Source organism: Cupressus sempervirens, chromosome 5 (assembly GCF_028749045.1).
Source record: "Cupressus sempervirens isolate cs-2001-9-10 chromosome 5, ASM2874904v1, whole genome shotgun sequence".
Taxonomy (NCBI): Eukaryota; Viridiplantae; Streptophyta; class Pinopsida; order Cupressales; family Cupressaceae; genus Cupressus; species Cupressus sempervirens.
In genome coordinates, this window is record NC_143122.1 from 55452263 (window position 1) to 55475756 (window position 23494).

Here is a 23494-nt window from a genome sequence, read left to right on the forward strand (position 1 = left end):
TCGTGCCTACAATGTAATTAGCTATATGAACACAACTGACTAAAATCTATATTCTACAATGCGTGGACTAAACTTTCAATTTTATTTGCCCTTTATTTCTCTATGCTATTGAAATGCCTTTAAAATAAAATATAGCAGATTTTTCTCGTTATTTTTGCATTTTTATACTTTTTTTGAAAATCCAAAATATTTTCCCAATTTATTGATAAAAAACTTAGTTTCTTGGTTTTCCATTCTTTTCCCTAGAAGGATTTATCTGCTATGATAAATAATAAATATAATTTGTAAAGTGATGCAAAAAACACATAATATTATCTCAGCCTACATCGATAGCAGTATGCATAAGAAGGATACGCAAATAGCTAGAATTGCAACATGAAGATAGAAAAGAAAAAATGCGTAAATTAAGATAGGAAATATATCCTATATGGGACACGTGAGATGAATCATTGTAGAAACTAAACTAATGTAAGCAGAGAGCGAAGAATTACAATAAAAATAAAATGTGCGATGGAATATCAAAAAAGTGATATCTGTTAAATCGAAACATTAAGAGTATTAGGTTCAGCTAACATCTCCCGTGGAAAATGTATGAGGCAAATAACAAAGAAACGTGTAGAAAGAGAAACAAAATCAAAGGTTTCAAACTTCAAAGGAGGGAGGAAGATGACAAAAAAATTAGTGGTGAGGTAAGAGGAGGAATTGTACAGATTAATTGTGATAAATGAGTTGGAAGTACAAAACATAGATGGGAGGAAGACAATGACAAGGAGATAGAAGCACATAAAATGGAAATGGGAGGAACACCAAGGACAAGGAGACAAAAAGGTCAAGTCCTATAAAGAGAGAAAAGGTTAAATGAAAATCAACCAAAAATAAATGCAATGGAAAGAAAGGTAAGTGATTGTTGGACTAACCGCCAACATTCCCCTTCGGGATTCGTGACATGATTTAACCGTCTCATTTGTTCTATAAGTCTAGTGGTTGTATTGAGCATTAACAATCGATCTTTTGATGCAATGACAACCCTAGCTCGTAACAAGTGGTATCAAACCTTGGTCACAGGTTCAAATCTCCTCGGGTAATGCTGAGGGGGGGATTGTTGAACTAACCGTCAATGTTCCCCTTTAGGACTCGTGACATGGCTTAATCGTCTCCTATGTTCTATAAGTCTTATGGTTGTATTGGCCATTGATAGGTCGATCTTTTGGTGCAATGACAACCCTAGCTTGTAACAATGACATGATGATGAAAGATGATAAATGCAAAGTTTGCATAGAAATTAATAGCCCAAAATATAGGTAGAGAATCCTGGGAAAAGAACATACGTAGGTGGAAGAAAGATGGGGTGAACCATAATTGCCTTAATCATATGGAGAAGGAGAGAGACTGCAATCTAGTGTGATAGGAGAGAGAAAATTCAAGAGGAATAATTTTTAAACAATCAGTATATGAAATGAAATCTTGTAAGTCCTTCTAAGAAGAACTTACAAGCATTCATGTCTGCCCTCGATTTTCATTTGGTACTTGCAGGAGTTTATTAATCTAGGCAACACGATTTGTAATTCATTTATCCTTTCTCTGATTCGGTTGGATCTCATTTTTGTCATTGGTGTTGAGATATTACTAGAAACACACGAGTAGCTTTAATCGCAAGGAACTCATTGATTTCAATTGAATCTATTGAGCTCTTTCACTTATGATTTTTTTTATAGTAGGCCTAACGACATGGAATGCCAATAGACTTGCTTTCTTTTATAAGAGGTATTGTAATTGAACTAACAATTTCATGGTCGCCATGAACAATATCATGGTCACCATGATTTGGGCTGCTTTGAACTATATCATCTGGATGCTGATTCACTCTGTCTTGAGGACAGTGGTACTTGCCTAGGAGATTCCACAAGTTTGGAATTATCATCAAAATCCTTCCTTGCAGGGGAAGCAAATGGAAGTTGAGCACCCAAATTTGAAACCTCCAGGGATTGATTTTCAAGACCACTGATGGGAGAAAAGAGCTGAAAAGGTCCACCTTCTTCATCAAAGATAAAATCCTTGCTGAACGTGAGGCAATTAATGTACACATCAATCAGCCAGTAGGCTTTATTATTGTCACTATACCCTCTAAGAATTCACTTCTGACTATTACAGTCAATTTTGGTTTGCTTGGCATATACAATTTAAACATATGCAGTATGACCAAAAACCTTAAGATGGCCGATTTGTGGCTTCTTGCTAGACCATGCTTCCTTTAGGGTCTTTTTCTTAGCAGATTGTGTCAGAGATTTTTGAAGACGGTACACTATAGTGTAAAGTGCCTCAGCCCAAAGCCTGTTTAAAACATTCTTGTTCTCCAACATACAATGAGCCAGTTTTAGAAGTGTGATCCCTTCGCTCAACTACACCATTCTGTTGAGGGGTACAAGGTGTGGTGATTTGACGTTTAATTCTGTTTTCACAACAAAAGTTAGTGAATTTGGAGCAAAACTCACCTCCATTGTCAGACTGAAGAGTGATGAGTGGACATCTTGACTATTTTTCTACTAATTAAACTTGTGAAATTCATTATACATCTCATTTTGCGTTGAGGAAAGACACCTACATTTTTCTATTGAAATCAACAAAATAGTTGGCACTCGTGACCAATGGCATTGATGCATGCATAATACAAATATATTTCTTGATGCAAATATATTTGATTTAAAATATATTACCTTGATTGCAAATACATAAATAGTATTTTATTTACATTAATCAATAATTAAGTCCTTATATAGATTTCGAATAAAGCATTACAAAATAATGAAAGTTCGAACATTACCAAATAATAATGATATAAATAAATTACATTCATTATTATTAATAATAATGTTATAAGTAAATTTAAAATATATTATTAATATTACGCAAACACTGATTATGATATACCAATTGTATACATAAACAATTAGTTATCCTGATCCAATGAATGTAAATATATTATTATGATCAACCAGTAACAAATAATATATATTCATCGCTAGTCATAGTAATTATATTATTACTAATGACCTTAGCAAATTAGTATATCATCAACTAAACAGTCAATTGGGGAGTCTAAACATTGCCGGCTGTTGGAAGTCTTAATTGGACACCAAGATATTGAGAGAGAGAGGGGAGGGGAGGGGGTGAATTAGGATCTGTAACAATTTAACCTTTTCAAGAATTCTATAATGCATTCACCACATTTACCATCTCATATCCAATTGCTTATGCATGCATAACTTATATAATCAAACTGTAATAACATATAGATCTAATCCATCAATCACATGCATGAAAAGTAATCACATGACACAATGATCTTGGTTACTTAGAAACACTTTAGAATAAAGGTAAAACTAGGGTGGGGATGACACCCACAAATCTTCACTACTGCAGTAATAAAGTTAACTTGTTAGGGTTACAATGTTTGACCATATCCATTGATCTACCCTGTGAGGGGTCTGCCTAGTTAAAAGCTTTTGGGACTCTTAGATCTCACCTTGTTAGAGGATTTCACACTTACAATAAAGTAAGAATTCTGTTAGGAGATTTACAAAGATCTGTTAAGACCACTCTGTTAAGAGATTTACCCTGTCTCAATCTGTTAGAATTGATTCAGTACTTGATCCTCCGATTTACTCTGATAAGCTGATATTGAATCTCCTCTTTCCAGTCTGATCTGACCTTTGATCTGATATGGCTCTTCTGTCCTTCATTGCTTGACCAGATCGCTTTCTCTGTTCTGGAATAACAAAACACTTTTTCCATTTCTGCAATGTTCACACATGAATCGTATGAATATCTTGTTCGCTTCTTCATATCTTTATCATATCATACTCTGTCATCTATATCAAAATAGGTATAGTTTTGCCCTATTTAAAGATTCCATAAAGAGTTTTCTAGATGCTTCCATGTTTTGCCTCTTCATTTGATTTGTTCATCACAGAAGATAGGGATATGTGAACCACGTCATAAAACATGTAAAAACTCTACAAGTATTAAATATCACGTCCATGTCGGCTTGAAAATGGTTTACCTCAAAGTGTGCATCATTCCTAACTCAAATGTAAATTTTGCATTGCTTGACACATTCAGTTTCTGATACTCGCCACTCATTGTATATGCTACTATCACTCGATCTTTATCATGCTCGGTACTTTCTGTATAACTCAACTTCAACATACTTGAACTGCCTAGTTAACATTACACTAGGCTTAAATTGAAAATACTCGGTGACCACATACTTACTTGGCTCCTATAGAGCTTGGTATATACAAGTTAATGACTCGGCCTATATCTCGGTCGCAGTGATCACCATCTGACTCTGCCTAGTAAATGACTAAGTGTTTGACACTAATAGACAACAACAATTAGAGAGATCAACATCGGCAACCTTTCTTACACTGTAATGTCCCTATTTTTCCCAGCATTGGAGTTTCAGGGATTAGCCTATTATTGTGATCCTCGTAGGCTAATTATTTTGGATAGAGGGTCTTCTGTAGCAGTGGCTTGGCTTGGGAGGGTCTTATCTTTAACGCATTTTAGTAGGCTACAGGTTGGTCTTCGTTTGGCTCAGATCGGACTTCATTTGGGCTTAGTTTTGTGTACTTACTATTTGTGGTAAGTTGGTGTTGATCGAGATGGACCCTTTCTATTTTTGTAAAGTGCATTTGGTCACATGGAGAAATAATAGGTATGACCTATTTCAGACGACATATTTAAATAATGAGTATTTTGGGAGTTATTATATTTTTAGTGGCCAAAGTATTATTAATTATTAAATGGAGTATTATTAATTATTAAATGGCTTATTATAAAGTTATAATTTAACTTTATAATTTCACTTAAGTTGAGAGTTGAGTTATCATTGAAAAGTGTCATCTATTAATTAGTTAAGCCAAGTCAAGTGAGAATCTAATGGAAGCTTCTAATTAATGTTGGGTGGTGAAACTTCTTGAGTGAAGTTACATTTTGGCAACAAAAGGGAATCTGGAGGTTATAAATACAAGCCCATTTGTTGAGAAAAGCACGCTTGAAAATATATTTGCTTTTTGTGCCTTTGTGGCTTTTCCTGATTTCTAATTTGTGAGCCCTTGCTGAAGTATAAGGGTCTCGTCTGAGAAGTTCTTGGCAATTGTGCTAAAGTGGACAATTGGCCAACATTCTGCTACTGTATTCTTGTAGCTAAGGAGAATAATCTCGAATATTATATTTTCCTTGCTCATAACTTCTGGCTGTGGGTTTGAAGGATTTTTCCGAGGTCTTCATTTACAATTGTGCTGAGATAAACAATTGTAGAATTCTCCAACTGTGTCTATTGTGGCTGGGAGATTCTAATAGTGATCAGCTCTTGAATTGTGGAGTTATGTTTCTTTGCTGTGAGACCACATTTGAGGACGATTTAATTCTGGAAGTCTGTATACTGGCAGCCGTAACTAAGAGGGGATTGGACGGCAACATTATATTGGTCCTGATATTGCCTTTACTCCTTGTGTTTGGTGTTGGAACGATTGTTGGGAGGCTAACGTATCTTTGTTGGGGTCTGTGATTCATTCTTGCAGCCGTACTGAGTGTTATAAGGAGTCATGTCTCAGCAACAGCCCATTGCATGCCATTTGCACACAGCATTCTGCATTCTCAAGGATGGCCAAGGGCATTCACTGCATTGCGGCTGGGTCAGCATTAAGGAGAAGGCATTTCTGGTGGCATGGTTGAACCTGTGACTCCTATCCAGTCAGTGTGGAGGCATTTATCACAGCTGTGGGTGTAATTGGTGGTCTGCAAACTGATAATCGCTGCATATTCTTCATTGTGGCATTTGCATTGTGATTTGGAGGAAATTGCAGAACTTTTGCATTGTGCAAAGTGGGAACAAAATTCAGGTTCTATCTGTTATTACTTTACAACTGTGCAATCAGATTTATATATTTGTTTCATGGCAGTGAGAGATTGTAATTAGTTTGCTTGCTGAGGTTTAAAAGAGTTAGTCTTAACATTGGATCTCATTGGAATTTGATGCTCTCTTAGCTATTACACAAGTGACGATTTCAGTTAGCATTTGGTTTCAGTATTTTCATTTGAATGTATTTAATTTGCAATTCATATATGCCAAAACTCCAAAAAAAAGTATGCATATATACAATAATGACGAGCTATGTGCCAAATGTTTAACAAAATGCCAAACATCTGATTTCTGAGGATGAACTGGTGAAAATTTAGAAAAGATTGGAATCACTCAAGTTATAGCCAGTCTGGGGTTTTTACATACGCGATTAGTAGGGTAAGAATCGTAATTTATGAGACATGCCATTTGGTGGCAAAAGTATTCAAGGGGTGCATAGAATGCCTCTCATCAGCATGGAAAAATCAGGAAGGAGATAACCCTCAGCACATTACGTGGGAATTGGGAGGTAATAACGATCAAGGAAAGAGGAATATAAAAGCCATAACACTCAGCATTGACTGTGATTGCACAGTTGCGCCACGTGACTGAAATAATAAGAGACTAGTAATAAACAAAGAATACAAAAATGTAGAACTTAGCATTGACAAAGCAGAATGATAACAATTCTAAAGATATCAGAAGATTGAGAAAGATAATGGAGAAAAAATGTTTACAAAGGGAATCACAAATTACCCATATAAATATATGTTGTGGGATAACAACAAAGCTTTACAGATTGATCATTGGACTTACCAATCAGAATTCCAGTCTAATAGACACCAATGCTACGTATTACTGTACTCTCATGTAATACATGGGGCCATATTACAGATTACATTTAGTCAGGAGTAAATCAAGTATAATAATAGAACAAATGTTTATTGATAACTCTATATTGTATCTCTATAGGTATAATATATGTGTGTGTCAGGAGAAAAAACGAAATACATAAGAGAACATTAAATTTGCATATAAATATTTATTGGTACATATCGGGATGTCTTAGATCAATATATATGGTCTAAATTTTAGTTTCAGTTACAAAACGTACATCAAAAAGTGTGTATATCAATAATATTGAAATTTGAAATTTGAAATCTAGATGTACTTATATATAGTAATGATAATAAATTGAAACTATATATATGGACTGATATGTGTTAGATTTCGGAGGGTCGCTGTCAATGTACTAAACATTGCCAAAACATTTGTTATATGTTTTCCAAAGGGCTGCCACCTCTTATTTAAATTGAGAACAAGCCATGAAGAGACATGTCCCATCCCATGTCTATTCAATAGTTAGATAATTTATATGATAAAAAATTAATCATTGCTATATATATATATATATATATATATATTTCTCTCACATAACAATAAACTTATATATATAAATTATATCTCATATATAATTTATATATAGGTATATCCAATAGAAGCTACCAAACATCAAAACTCCCTCTTAGCTAGGGAGGATAAACACACATATGACCTCAAAGTAATATCAAGTTAGCAAGAATAAGGATATCTTTGATATCATGAGTATTGGCCTTCAAAATATATGATATTCACCAAATACTCTGAGTAATGGTCTCCAGAGTATCAACACTATTACAAAGTAATTGGTAAAATACTTGCTTGTTATTAACAAAGACCGAGAGATCTTTATTTATAAAAGAATAAAGCGATGTTTCCTTGGGAAACAATCGTAAAGAATAGAAATATTCTAGTCTAGCTAAAAGAAAGCTAACAGAGAACTACAACTAACTAATATTAGAAACATTCTAATATTTACAATAGATTACAAATAGATAACCATCAACTAATAATAGAAGCTTATCTATTATTGTAATGCCCTCCCTTAATTTTTAATCCATCCCCAACACCAAGTTGTCGTCTGAATTTGACAAACTTATTAGGACTAAGAGGCTTGGTGAGAACATCTGCAGTTTGATCTTTGGTAGGAACATATTGCAAGTCTATTGTCCCGTCTTCAACCAACTGTCGTATGTAGTGACAGTAAACATCCACATGCTTAGTTCATTCATGGAAGACTGGATTTTGTGCTAAATTGATAACGCCTTCATTATCAACAAGCAAAGTGGTCGGTCTCGCTAGTGACATCTGCATATCCCCAAGCATCCGACGAAGCCAAACAACTTCACAACCTGCCTTAACGGTTCCTCTGTATTCAACCTTGGTGGAGGAGAGAGAAACTGCCTGTTGCTTCTGATAGGTCCATGTGACGGCATCAGATCCTAGATTGACCACATATCTAGAAGTACTTCCATTTGATGGACCTTCCAGCCAAACTGTGCTGCCATGGCTAGAACTAATCTGATTGTGCTCATTTTTCCAATAGGAGCAAAGGTCTCCTCATAATCAATGTCGTAACGTTGAGAAAAACCCTTCACAACTAAACGAGCTTTGTACTTATCCAAAGTACCATCATATTTGTATTTGATTATGTAAACCCATCTGTAGCCAATGGGTTCCTTCTCTGGTGGAAGATCAGAAGGGACCTAGGTGTTATTCTTTAGCAAGCTCTGGTGTTCAGATGTCATGGCGTGTTCCCACTCTGGAATTCCTTTAGCCTCAAAATATGTTTGAGGTTCAAACTTCAAACACACTATGAATATTGGCCATGATAGAAAAGTTAACAGACTCTATAGGTTTGCTCTTTTTTCGAGTAGTTCTCCCGTCAATGAGCTCATCGTCATAAAGATTAGCAAGTGTCCTAGCCCACCACTTAGGCCAGAGAGGAGAATGACCAACATTAGTATCGGAAGATGCTTGGTGATTGGGTTACTCATTAGAAAAAACTAGATCAAACTCAAGTGAAGCATCTACAAAGTGAGGTGATCCTACAAGAGAAGCTGGAGGTGTCTGTATAGGGATTCATTGGTATGCTCGGAGCTGCAGGAGCTTCTGGAGCCCTCCCATCAAGTGGATCTAATGGAAGCCTAACTCCCAAATCATGAGCCTTCATAGGTTGGTCTACTGGATGAGGAACAGGAGAAACACGCATGAATAGTCCTCGTTGCTCATCAAATACTACATCATGACTATACAGGAGACAAGATGTCTCAATGTCAATAAAGCGGTAGGCTTTGTGAAGACTACTGTATCTAGCAAGCATAAGTTTTTGACTCTTAGCATCCAACTTGGTGCGTGATGCATTAGGGATCCAAACAAAAGCAAGGGAGCCAAAAACCTTCAAGTGATTGATTCTAGGCTTGCAACCTGACTAGGCCTCTTCTAGAGTCTTACCTTTGACCACCACTATGGGTGACCGGTTCAAAAGATAAACTGCAGTGTTAATAGCTTCTACCCAGTATTTCTTTGGAACATGTCTGTGTTCAAGCATGGATTGAGCCATCTTAGTGATTGTTTTGTTTCGACTTTCAACTACACTGTTTTGTTGTGGTGTGTGGGGTGTGGTTAACTAGCATTTGATGCCATGAGTATCCAAGAAGCTAGAGAATTCATTAGAGTGAAATTCCCCCCATTGTCTGACCTAAGAGTAATAATAGATTTCCCTGACTCTTTTTCAACTTAAGGTTTGAACTTTTGAAATATAGGAAATGCATCTAATTTCTTTTTAAGAAAATACACCCACATTTTTCTACTGAAATCATCAACAAACAATAGAAAATACCTGGACTCAAGAACAAGAGGAGTGGCCATAGGGCCACGGATATCGGCATGAACAAACTGAAGTAACTGAGAAGCTCGCCATGAATTGCCACTGGGGAAAGGTGTGCGATGTTGCTTCCTAGCCTAGCATGCATCACAAACTCCAAGCTGTTGAGTCTAAATCTCTGGCAAACCGAGGACAAGCTCTTCCCAAGCAAGTTGAGAGAGATAATGTACATTTAAGTACCCATACTACTGATGCCAAAGTGTGATAATAGAAGATGCTGAGTAGCCTTAGCTAAGTCCCAAGAATCACCAGAATCAGTAAGATGGAAAAGTCCACGATCCTCAAAACCCACTGCAACAATAGATTCAGTCACCTTATCAATGATGGTACATTGATGTGAACTGAAGGTGACATCCAACTGTGGAGAATGTCATAGCAACTGATTGACTGAGAGTAGATTTAGTTCCATCCCTGGAATGTAGTACACATTGAGGAAAATGAAATTCCTCCTAGTAGACTGAATCTGAATGTTGCCTTTGCTGACAACAGTGTACTCTTCTCCGTCACCAGAAATAACAAAATCTGAATAAGGTTGGTAGTCAGTGAACCAATCTCTGTTGTGGGTGAAATGATGAGAAGCACTTGAATCAATGTACTAGGCAAACAACTTTACATGATCTACTAGTCTTTTAGCATGAAGGCATAAAAGGCAGATTTCGTTTGCCCAGTGTGCTCTACACTGTTCTCTTTGGGCTGCATTCTTGGTTGCTTAGATTGGGCAGCTAAGCGTTTTCGACATTCTTCATATGACCAAACTTGTGGCAATAGTTGCATTGAATGTTCTTCTTCCGGGAGCCTTTTGAAAGATGGAGCAAGGGACTTTCGTTGAGACTTGCTTATATCCTTCTGAAAAGATTTAGCAGCAAAGGCTTGCTCTGTGGAGGTGGAGGTGGAGGTGGAACTGCTACCGAACTGTTGTTTTCGTCAATCTTGCTGAAGCAGAAGAGTGTGGAGATCAGTGAACTTTAGATCAACACCAAAAGACGTGATGTTGAGAGTCTCGATAAAATGCTTGTAGGACTTTGGTAAACTCCAGAGAGTGATAACCATAATGTCCTCTTCTTCCATCTTGCGACCAATGGAAAGCAACTGATCATGGATTTCTTGAATCCTATTCAAGTGAGCCCAGAGCGAGGTTTGCTCATCCATGATAATAGAAAACGGATTGTTCTGCAAGAAGAAAGCTCTGCTTTTGTCAAAAGTTTCATGAAGATTTTTGAGATGTGCCCATATCTCGACAGTTATCTTGCTGGATGGAATTTGAGAGAGTTGATCATTAGCTATAGATAATTTGAGAAGCATCACCGCCTCTCGATTATTCAGATCTCATGTATCCTGATCAGTACCAGGGGCAATCAGATGCTGTGTAACACCCAAAACAATCTAATTGGTATTTTGATATTCAAAAATCGTTATTATCTGCTGCTTCCAAGTGCCATAATTCCGACCATTGAGTTTTGAATTGCTCTTGAGTAGAATATTAGTCAATGATGCCATAGCACGTTTTTCTATGAAAAAGCGTGAAAATTTGTGAAGGCATGTTGTTTGAGGCAAAAATGAAAGACCCAAAAAATTTGAAGGGGTACCTAGAAGAGAGCTCGAAAAGCTTAGAAAGAATATGTTGTCGGTTTTCATATTCACTAGCTCAAAAATCGAGGCATCCAGAAAAATCGAACAACCGAGTTGAGCTCTCAAAAAACCCACAAAGAATCTATAATCAAAAAGTTTTGAGCCCAAAAGTTAGGGTTTTGAACAAAAATGGCTTTGCTGCAAAAAAAAACCACACAAAATGGTGGAAATGTGCAGAAAAACCTTAGTTGCCGATTCGTGACACGAATCCGATTCGGGCACGTGAATCGGATCCGTGGATTCGGGATTTTTTTTTTTCCCAATTATAATTCGTGCATATATATATATATTATATATACTAAAAAATAAGAGAAATATACATAATTCTAAAACTAAATCATTTCATAGTATGAATCTAGTATACTTGATCAATGACATTGATAATTAATCTATTTTCACGATTATAAAGAAAATCAACACATTCACATTGAATTACTGAAAGTGAAAGCTTGTAACATTCAAAATATAGATCATTAAACTTAAAGTTTATAACATGATTTACTCATAAAAGAGTCAAGAGTCAACATTAAAGTTTTTTATTTAATCATCAAATGGATTTTCAAGAAAATCCGCATCAGAGGGGTATTGGTGAGCTGCAAGTGCTGCATCTGTATTAGTAGAGGAACCCAAACCACTAGTAGTAGAGGGGATTGTTAACTCATAATCCTCCTCCTCATCATCCACATCAATCAAAGTGGATCTAGCAAGATCTCGGATGGTCATATCTAAATCAGGAGTCTCGGGTGCTACATCCCAAAGCTTTTCGGGCCCCTTCTTGTACTTAGGATCCTTCCGTGACAACAAGCGCAAATTGTTGTGAATGAACACAAGGTCTTCTGATTTTTTTGGAGCCAACCGGTTGCGTTTGATTGAGTGGATAAAGGAGTAAGTACTCCAATTCCACTCAGCGGCAGAAGAGCTGACAACCTAAAGAGAAATTAAAAATTATCAATACAACAATCAAGATAAATAAATTAAATAATAAATTCAAGGAATTGAGAATGTTAACCTTAAGCTTAATTTTACAAACTTACTTGGGATAGGACCTTTATGGCAAGAGGTTAGAGGTACGTGAAGGCTTGCCCATGAAGGTACCACCATTTGATGGCACCCATCCTGCTTTGGTCTGCTATGGCAATAGGGTCGAAATCCTCACTTGAGTTGAAAGCAGCAAATTCACTCCTCACAATTGCCCCAATCTCTGGATCTTGGAATATCTTAGCTAGTGCCCTCTTATACCCATCTGCAACCTCTGCATCTCTAAATGGTGGCACTCTACCTGGAAGGCGAAGTACATCTGCACTATAGTACTTGGGGATAACAAAAGACAATTGAACACTATCAAATATCAATAGCACAAACATTGGATAAAATAAGCACAAACATTTGATAAGAACTACAGTACCTCGGGGATAGAGCATATGCAAGGAGGTGCAAAGGTGTGGTCATCTTGTTCCATCGATGACGAACAATTTTTTCCACCTTCTTGTAAAGGGTGTCCTCAGGATCATTCTCCCTCCTCTGTATGACCTAAGATATGAAATATGAATAATAATTATAATTAGTGAATATGTCAATTTAAACTTTAGAATCTAGATATCTCTCAAATAAAAAATTGTTGTAAAAGAGCGTAAAACTTACCATTTTAATTTTTTCCAGCATACTATCCATGGAATCATAAATATCCCCAAGGCATGGCTCATCACTATCTGCGAAGCGAAGCATTGCCATTATTGGATCGGTGATTTCCAACACATAACTCACAAGACCCCACCAATCCTCATCTAGTATCATTCTCCTCACATTTAAAGCCCTTGCTGTATTGGAATTCTTCCAAATGCCCCATTGGGGGCTAATGACCATATGCTTCAATGCTTCTTTTACCTTCACAAGTCGTCTCAAGACGATTGTGTGAGAGGCAAAGTGGGTTTCAGCAACCTAAGAACATGTTAAACTCAAGTTAGTAAAACATTTAAAAATTAAAACATGTTAATGTAAACAACAACAAAAATTAATAATTGTGGAATCCAATAATATTCAATTATATATTAAATATAAAAATTTACCTTCAATAACTCCAAGTCCGAGAAACTCCTAAAAATTGCTTGTGACATGTGGTGATTTGTCACAAACATTTGAATCTCTTCAGCTTCCTCATATATCCTTTTCACCCAATCTATTTCGGTGCCAATTGCTTTCATCACGAAATTGAGAGAGTGGACGGTGCATGGTGTCCAAAAGATATGATCATATCTAGATTCTACAATTATCCCTGCAGCCCTGCAAACTTTTGCATTGTCCGTGACCACTTGAACAACATTATCAGGACCCACTGACTCTATGGCATCAATGAGAATGCGTGAAATAAATTCTGCATCTTTCACTTGCCCTTCACAATCAACTGCCTTCAAGAACATTGCCCCCTTAGGGCATACAGCAATAACATTGATCAATGGACGGTTTCTACAATCTTTCCAACCATCCGAAATAATAGACACACCCGATTGAACCCAAAAATCTCTTATTGGTTGAAGTTGAGCCTCTACATTTTTCCTCTCATCATGTAATATGGTAGTGCGCAACTTCTCATAACCAGGTGGTTTCTAACCATGGGGTGCATCATTTATTGCTTCCACCATCTCCCTAAAATAAGGTGATCTAGCAAAATTAAATGAAACACCATTTGCAATTAAACAACGTCCAATTTTGTGATCAGCAATGTCTCTCTTTTCAATTTGGAATGCCCTATCTAGTGGGCCTCTCTTGCGGGTGAGTGGAGATGGGTCTTCATCTTCATCATTTGTAGTTGGCATAGGCAAAAAAGGATGTGTTCTTGTGTTTGTTTGATCTGATGATGGTGTTGGTATATTTGTTTTTTGAGAAGCACCACGTTTTGCTTTTGCAACTGCTCTATCAGCATCATCTTGCTCTTTTGCTAATGCTGCTACTTGTGTAGCTAGTAATCCCTTCTTATCACTACGTTGACACATGTGAATTCCTTCACCCGCAGGGCCCAAAAAATGTAGTTTCACTCGGGAATAGGAGCTTCTATGTTGTATGTTGCAAAAATTACATTTCCATATGTATGCCCCACCCCCAAAACATTGTGCAACTCTTGTTGTGTGTCTCCATAAAGGAGACCCCTTATCAATTTTGAAGCTTGGTGATGCAGCCCCACCCCCACCCACTGAGCCTTGACTACTCATTGTTCTATTCTTGCAATCTCGAAAAAGTGAAAGAAAACCATGCTTCACACTTGCACAAAAACTTGAAAATTTGGAAAACTAAAAATAAATCAATAATCTATGAAAGAATTCAAGAATATGGTTGAAATGCATACCTTAAACACTTCTTGCAAGGTATTTGAAGCTCCACAACCGATCTCCTTCGAATCCAAGCAGTTCACTTCAAACTAGCAAGTATGAGAGAGCAAAATAGAGAGCAAATGAACTTGCATTGTGATTTAGAGGGTCGTTTTTAGGGTTTAGGGCCTTTAGGGCAAAAAAGAAAACATTAAAAAATGATAATGGGCCCACGTTTTTGCAAGTTCCTCCTGTCATTGCCGCGTATTCACGCGGATCCGCGTGTGGATCCTCGAGGATCCGGGCAGGATTCGTAATCCTGCCCGTGGATCTGTAAGGATCCGCGGGTCGCGGATCCTTACGGATCCACAGGCAGGATTACGAATCCTGCTCGGATCCATACGTGGATCCAGATCTGAATCGGACCCGAGCCCGGATCCGGCCTTTTCCAGGCGAATCCGGTAACTAAGAGAAAAACATGTGACAGTTGTAGAAAAATGGCTATAAGAAGCAAATATCACAAAAAATAATTTTGAGAAATATTGCTCTAATAATTTCAAACAAGAAATTATAATATTTTTTGGAAAAATTCAAAGAATTGGCTTTGATACCATATTACAAAGTAATTGGTAAAATACTTGCTTGTTATTAACAGAGATCGAGAGGTCTATATATACAAAAGAATAAAGCAATGTTCTTTGGGAAACAATCGTAAAGAATAGAAATATTCTATTTTAGCTAAAAGAAAGCTAACAGATAACTACAACTAACTAATATTAGAAATATTAGAAAGATTCTAATATTTACAACAGATTACAAATAGATAACCAATAACTAATAATAGAAGCTTATCTATTATCGTAATAAACATTTGATACTCACCATGTACTCAATAAGGTAATGGTCTGCAGAATATCAACATATGATATTCACCATTTTAATCACATTTGAGTATTGGTCTACATAATATCGATATATGAACTTCACCAGATACTCTTTGAGTAATTGCCTCTAGAATGAGATGCAAGACATTCACCGAGTACTGTGAGTAATGGCCTCTAGAACATCATGTCGTATGTTATTCACCATGTACTCTGTTTAATGGCCTCTAGAACATCAATTTGCATAACATTCACCATATACTCGGAAAATGTTTATAAGGTATGTGCACACACATTCTCATAATGCTTACCATATAAATATTCAACATGCAAAGTATACTCTATCATGATCTACATAGATATCGTAAGCTATCCATCATAATAGAAAATTAAGTTATTGTAAGATCATCACCTTTCAATAACTTCTTCAAATACAAGTGATATCATTTGGAAGTCATCACTTCCTCATGATGTACACAGGGTGTAGGCCCATTAAAATCACATAGTCACGAGGTATATTCATGAAGCACAGTCCTCTTGACTACTACAATTGATCGCTAGAGATTCCATCTCAACATGGTTTACTCCCTCTAAATCACAGAAGGTTGAATCATATCCTCTATTTTCTTTTCAGATGAATGTGTCAGATTCCTTGAACATCAATCTTTTGAGCTCCTTACCCAATGTTGGGCCTTTGATGAGGTGTCAGACTCCCTCTAAATCTGATATCAATCTCCCTTTCCTTGCAAGAACATTCTCGGAGGAAAAGATCAAGGCAAATAACTCTTACGTTTGGAAATATGAATAAGAGAGAGACTAAAATGAATATATAATTGTAATACTCAAGGAAATACTTATCTGCATATCATCATCTCTGATGCAATCTTTTTGTACTTCTTGGCTTGTCCTTTTAATGCTAATATAAATAATCCCTTTGAAGTTATAATTTTAAACTATTTATATCTTTTATATTTTTCACACATTTGTTAAATTTCTCACATTATTCCGACATTTTTTGGAGAATCCTTAATCTTAGACACACTGGTCAAATGCAGATCATTAATCTCACACACCAATATTGTAGTAAACATATTCGTGTCAGTCTAGTGGCGATATCATTCTCACTATTATCTTTAGATCAATCTCTCCCATAAGATATCATATTGATCTCATAAAATATCAATTATTATTAGTATAACTTTTCTATTTTAAAGATTTCATGATATTGGTAATATACATTCATTCATATATATATATATATATATATATAACCACATGTATCTTTAATTATAATCACATATTGATGAAATGAATATTAGAAATAAGACATACCTTGTACCCACCATGATTTGGCTGGTGTCCCATGCCTTTTAACACTTTATAATCATATGCTTCCACCCACTTTTTTTTTTTTTTGTATCTGCAGTTTATTCAATTTATGATCAATTCAACATGCATCGGATATCAGCCCTAGTCCCATCAATAGTAATCCAGTCCCTTTTCTTCAGAATTATGGGGTATCACTTTGTTTTCTTTCTTTCTATTTCAACTGGTGCTTATTGGGATTTGATGACTTGGAGAGTGTTGTATGATTATCGGGTCAGTGTCCAAAAGCTTCCCCAAACTGCACATTATCAGTTTGGGTCAGCATTACCAGTGGCTCCAGTCAAGGCTCGGTTGATGAAATCAGCTTGTTCTGCAGTCTATGTGCCTGACTCCGTAAAACCGTACTATGCAAGGTCCTCGCCTCTTGAATCCAGCAAGGCGTTGAGAAAATCTTTGTTTTCATCTCCACTCTGCTCAATGTTTTGGCTTCTCTTGGCAAGCGATTCTCCATATGTGACCATACAAGGCATAAGTTGATTGAACCATTAGAAAAATTTGCTACATCTTGAAAGATCTGCATATTATATTGTGGCATGTGAAATCAAGAAATACTATGCCAATTTCCAGTGGCTACTTTAATAGGGAAGAGTAAGCAAAATATTAATAGGAGTCTTTTTGAGACAGAGAATCGCATAACATAAATTTCGTGAGTGTACAAGATACAGAGCAAGACCAACTGCGAGGAATGTGATCTTATCTCTCTCTAACAATAGAGATCATATGCATATTGGAAATGTTGAATAGATTGAGACCCTCGTTTGATGCATATGGACAAAGATGGATGAGTGATTATCTCAGCTGTGTCAAAAAATTCCAGCATAAACCAGATCTTTACTCAACTTTTTATTTGAATTTAGTATTTGAACAACGTAAACACCTTTCACTTCAACTAGCCCATGTGCAAAACTCATTCTCTATTTCCTGCACTTAAACCTTGCAATGACTTCTGATTTTGATAATACATATCGACGCTTGAGCAACTCTTCTTACTGCTTGTTTAAACCTCCTTTTATTTGCATTCACTGTGTTTGTTTTGGACAGAGAGGTGATTCTTATTTTCATCGCTACTGCTCTGTAAATTTGCCCATTAACATATTGATCTACCTTCAAGCTGTTTAGACTTTATAGAAGGAACCTGGCTCTGATACCATGTTAGATTTTGGAGGGTTGCTGCCAATGTGCTAAGCACTGCCACAATATTTGGTATTTGTTTTCCAAAGGGCAGTGACGTCTTATTTAAATTGAGAACAAGCCATGAAGAGACATGTCCCATTTAGATAATTAATATGGAAAAACTTTAATCCTTTAAACCCTCTCTTGGTCTTCTTAAGTCTTCCCCATCTCTGCAACCTGCATACTACTCATCTCCTTACTGCTCGCCTGCCCTGATGATGGTTCATAACTTCATAGAGTGTGACCCAACGTTGGCTCAAAAAGATTTACACATCAAAATCCAGAAGCACAGAATTACTATGATGGTTGTGGAAATGCATTCACAATAATTTAATCCTTGTTTTATATATATATATATAAAATTTATATACATGTTTATCCGAGAGAAGCTACCAAACATCAACAATATGTACAGCTTTAATATACATGTGTGTATAAATATATATATTTGTTCGTATGAAGTTATATATTATATTAATATATGTATATTTTGTAATACAAGAAACATTAATATATATTGGTAGTCTATTCCTCAATCACTTAATATAGCTCCTTAAGAGGATAGGTTTCTGTCAATTCAGGAGAGGCGGAGTAAATCCTCTTAAGGTAGGTGAATTTCAAGATGGGTAAGGACGTGTATTTCCAATGCCTTAGAGGGAAAATTTGGAGATGGGTATGAACATGCAGTCACATTGCCTCGAGGAAGCCTACTTGTAGATTGGTGTCAAGTACCCTGCAACATGGAAATTCCCATCCTCCTTATGATTGGAATTGAACTTAATGTGTTAATTGTTAAATATATAATGAATTAATTATTCATCATTCTTAAACTAAATTCAATTTAGATGCATAGTAATGTACGTTAATAATTGTAAATTGATAGCATCCTAATTGGGGACATTACACATTGGTCCACAAACATTTGCACCAACCAATTAAAGGATCTTTGATACTCTCCAAGATTGTCCTTCTGAGAATAGAGTTTTTAGTTCCTTCCTTGCTTGGCAAGCTCTGCAAACACCTTGTATTTGTTACTGAATCTCAAGCAAGGCTTCTGCCATATTTTTTGATCCAAATGAGAGAGACACGATGGGTTGAGAAGCCAGAGAGTGCTGATAAAAGGTGAACTCTTCCCAACTAACGCTTGATCATAGCCTCTCTAATATCAACAAGTCAATACAATCCATGATTTTTATGCCAATTACAATGGATTTCTCAGACTTGTCAACAATATGACACGTGCACTGAAGATGACATCCAACTTGGAATAGTGGTGCATAATTTGACTCACTGAGAGCTCAATTCTCCCTCTAGAGGTTATCTGAACATTGCCTTTGTAGATAACTGTATACTCTTCGCCACCACTGAAGATCATTGAATCGAAGCAAGCCTTATACTCTGTGAGCAAATCTCTCCAATTTGTAAAAATACTGAGACACACTTGAATCAAGATACCATGCAGAAGACTTTGCATGCTATGTTGGTCATTTGGCCATGACTGTATAGAAGGCAACTCCTCTGAATACTCTGCGACATGAGCTTTTTGTTGAGATCCTGCCTGGTTGGAATTTTGATCAACCAACTGCCTTCTGCAGTTTTTCTCTATATTAACAAGTTTACCACAATCGTGACATGTGCATCTTGTCTGTGAGTCATGATTTTCTCTATATTAACAAGTTTACCACAATAGTGACATGTGCATCTTGTCTGTGAGTCATGACAGATAACTTAATGAGCATAATGGCTTCATGATTATGCTCATCGAACTTGTCCTGGTCTTTACATGTAAGAGTTGGATAAGTTGATTTATCGAGCTCTATTGATTAAGACACTTGGCAAGCATCTGCTGTTTCCAGGTATTGTAATTTTTGTCATTAACTTCTGGCTTCTTCCAATGTGATGTTGGGCAATGAACTCATCCATCCCACTACCCAAATTCATGGAAAACTAAGATAATGCAGCTGAACAGATAATTTTGGTGATGAAAAATCATCAATTTTTTTCCAGACTGAAACCCTCAATTTTAAGTAATCATTCAAAATGTCTTTAAGAACAGGCTCTGGACTGAAACCCTAGGTGTTCTCAAGGCCCACTTGTTTATTAAAAAATGCCAAAAAACATCTGTAACAAGAAATGCTAAAAATGAAACAAACCTTAGACATAAAATACATGATTTTCTGAAAAAAATTGTGCCAAATCTTTGTAGTTCTGAAAAAAATTGCGAAAAATCCCCAGACAAGTCGTGTTGCGGGCAGAGGGTTGTGCAGCTAGAATCTTAGTAAGAAACCCTTCATGTGGCAGAATAAAGCCACTGATTTGTGCAGGCTGAAAGCAAGAAAATCCTAGTGCACAGCCTGGGAAACCAAAATCAGAAATGTTGCCGCAAAAATCACAGAAACACTCCGAAAATGTCACATTAACAGGAAAACAGGTGTGCGTCACAGCAAGAAAACCCCTAGACACAGTAGTAAAACAACCACTATTATTAAAAAGTGATTTTAAAAACCTCTGTGCAGATGCAAAAAAATGCACAGGAAGCAGTTGTGCCATGATTTTGACAAAACCCACAATCTTCAGAACAAATACCTCGCATTTTTTTCTCCGGACAAAAAAAACCCCGAGTTTGCTTTGGAAAAACCTGCTATTTGCAGATGATACAAATCCGTCCAATTAAACAGAAATAAATCCCTCAATATGTATCAAAAAATTGTTCAAAAACTTATGAAAATTTTACCACAAAATTTTCAGGTTAAGAGACGATAAATATTATTATTAGAAGGATTTGTCCAAAAAAAACCTCTCCCTTGAATACTTATTCCGGAATACTTGTTCTCAAATAGAAAATGGGGTTATGTATTCCTATTTTTGTTTGCTTCACCCAGAATTTGATGCGGAATTCACGTACTCAAAAATTTATGTTTTCTAAAATAAAAAAAATAGGAATAGTTGGAATAGAAAATGCTCATTTTTGGGCCAAAATTGGAATATGTATTCCAATTTTATTCCTATTCCAATTCCGATTTGGTGCATCCAAACAGAGAATTCAAAATTTTAAGAATATACATATGCCTATTCCACTTGTATTCCCGTTGCCAAACGGGCCCTAAAATGATTGAATATTGGATATAGAAGAAAGGAGCAAAATACTCCTTAAGTAAGAGATTACGAAAGATCTTTCCACAATGGCAACTATCAACAACTAAGAAAAGCAAACTAAATTGAAAAAAACAAAGAAAGTTTCTAAATACTACCCTAGTGACATAATTGACCAGTGTGTGCAAAATAAAACAATATTATTTGAATAATATTACATCTGTATTAGATAGCATGAGTTGGTTTGATAATGAAGGTACGTGTGCTTTGTAATGGAGGACTCAAGTCTGAATTTGGAGGGGCACAGGATTTTGCATCTCATTGACAGAGTAAATGTGAAAAAAATATCCTTATGCAATGCTTGCATAAAGTAGTTCCCTTACTTTAAACTGGTGTCTCACTTGGCTATGACCTTAAAAACTACATTTTGTAACCTTTATACAGTGTGTGTATATATGTCAAAAATGGAAAATGTCAATATTAATCTTTACAACCTGTTGCTAACCAAGTCATCCGGTACTTTGAACTACCGGAGTGATTAGAAAATTGTTGTCTTGAATAAATGTCTTCCAGTTGGTCCAATGACATCTTTTCCCATCCCTGTAACACAGAGTGGCATTTGAATTTGATAACTCATGGTATCTTCATGTCAGTAAGGTTTTATTGTGCTAAAACTTTTTACAGTTGTGACTTTTATTGATCTACTAAACTGTTCGAGTGAGTAGTTTATAGACTGTTAATCCTAAACTTTTTGTTAGTGATTTTATCATCATGTTTTTAATTCCTGTCAAGAAAAAGCAAAACAAATATAAGTGCACAAATTTAGATAGATTAGAATGAGCTGAAGGTGATCTATTGAGTATCAATCTTACATCCATTTTGACTTCTATGGTGACATTCAAATGGACTCAGTTTCCATGCATTTATTTTAGACTTTATGTTTAGTAATGGAAATATATTGTCTTTCAACAACATTAGTCATGTTCATTCGGCCAAATGAGCATTTGTTTTAACTGTGCAGTTGGAAGCACCAGAGCTAAAATTTAGTGGGCCTGATAAACTTGGAAGGAATGAATACTTTCAGCATCTGCGAAATGCTAAGTTCTGTCTGGCTCCACGAGGAGAGTCATCTTGGACTCTGCGCTTTTTTGAGGCCTTCTTTGTGGTGTGTATTTACTTGCATTCACTGTAGACTTCTTCCATAATTTTAAATGGCAAATTTTGTAGCATATAAGTCATGGGATTGTCTGTAATATTTGAGCTTCATTTTTGGGTGCAAGTGGCCTTTCCATTGAAACTTCCACTGCAAATATTTATTCTTGTCTTGCATATAGGAGTGTGTACCTGTTATCTTGTCAGATCAAATAGAATTACCTTTCCAAAACATTCTAGATTACAGTCAGTTTTCCATCAAGTGGCCTGCAACGCGCATAGGAGTACAGCTTTTGGAATATCTAGAGTCCATACCAGGCAAGTGTTTTTCAAAATACTTTATTTGTATTTGGTTCTCAAAGCAGAACCTATATTAATATGTTTGGGTTCAATTTTTACCAGATGCTGAAATAGAGAGGATGATAGCAAGAGGTCGAGAAGTAAGATGCTTGTGGGTATATAACCCTGAAAGCCTAGGATGCTCAGCAATGACTGGTATCCTATGGGAACTACAACGGAAAGTGAGGCATTTTCATCATTCTGCAGAAACATTTTGGTTGCACAATAGCTCAGTTGTCAACAGGGACCTTGTTCCCTTCAACAAGTGGAGTCCTCCAATGCCTCTTCCTTAATTGGTTGCTTTGGCTTACAGTTGAAGGCATAATTCTAAAGGCGTAAAAGATTTTGTACTTCCAATCATGTATTATATTTCATACCCTTTATTTAAATAAATATCACTCTTTGCATTAAAATTCTCTTGCATGTTCTAGAGTTAACTTCATAACATTTATTTTGCCAAAGTAGTCTGTCTTATTGGGATTACAGCATACCCTGATTGGCATTTTCAATATAATGAAGACCCCTGCCTTCCACATGCAGACTTTTAGAGTGAAGTGATCATTATGTCGTTCATTTTGCATCTTAATATAAAGTATTTGATTTGCTTCAATATATTGAATTAAATAGTATATAGATTTTTAGAACTATCATGGAATGCCATCTAGTCCATGATGGAATCTAATACGGCCTGTTGAAAGAATATAGAGTTGAAATCATGTGTTTGGGTGACTGGTAAATGCCACTTTGGAATCAAAATGTAAAATGGTGGAGAATTCCAAAGTGCTAAGCATCCCATCGCTAATCATCTTGACTTATTGCTTACGAACATGGTATGGAATGTTCAAGTTGATTTTCTATATGTTTGGAC

General features: G+C 36.1%; 1 protein-coding gene across 2 annotated transcripts in view; it reads left to right on the forward strand.

The window, feature by feature from the left end:
- LOC149554521 (Exostosin family protein) overlaps positions 1-23039 on the forward strand; it is a 62049-nt gene extending 39010 nt beyond the window's left edge. For both annotated transcript variants that reach the window (XM_089828568.1, XM_089828567.1), the window contains 3 exons: positions 22157-22300; positions 22470-22605; positions 22690-23039. In XM_089828568.1, the coding sequence (XP_089684694.1) occupies positions 22157-22300; positions 22470-22605; positions 22690-22919 (510 nt within the window). In that variant the 3' untranslated portion in view covers positions 22920-23039. The remainder of the gene's footprint in view (positions 1-22156; positions 22301-22469; positions 22606-22689) is intronic.
- Positions 23040-23494: the final 455 nt, after the last annotated feature.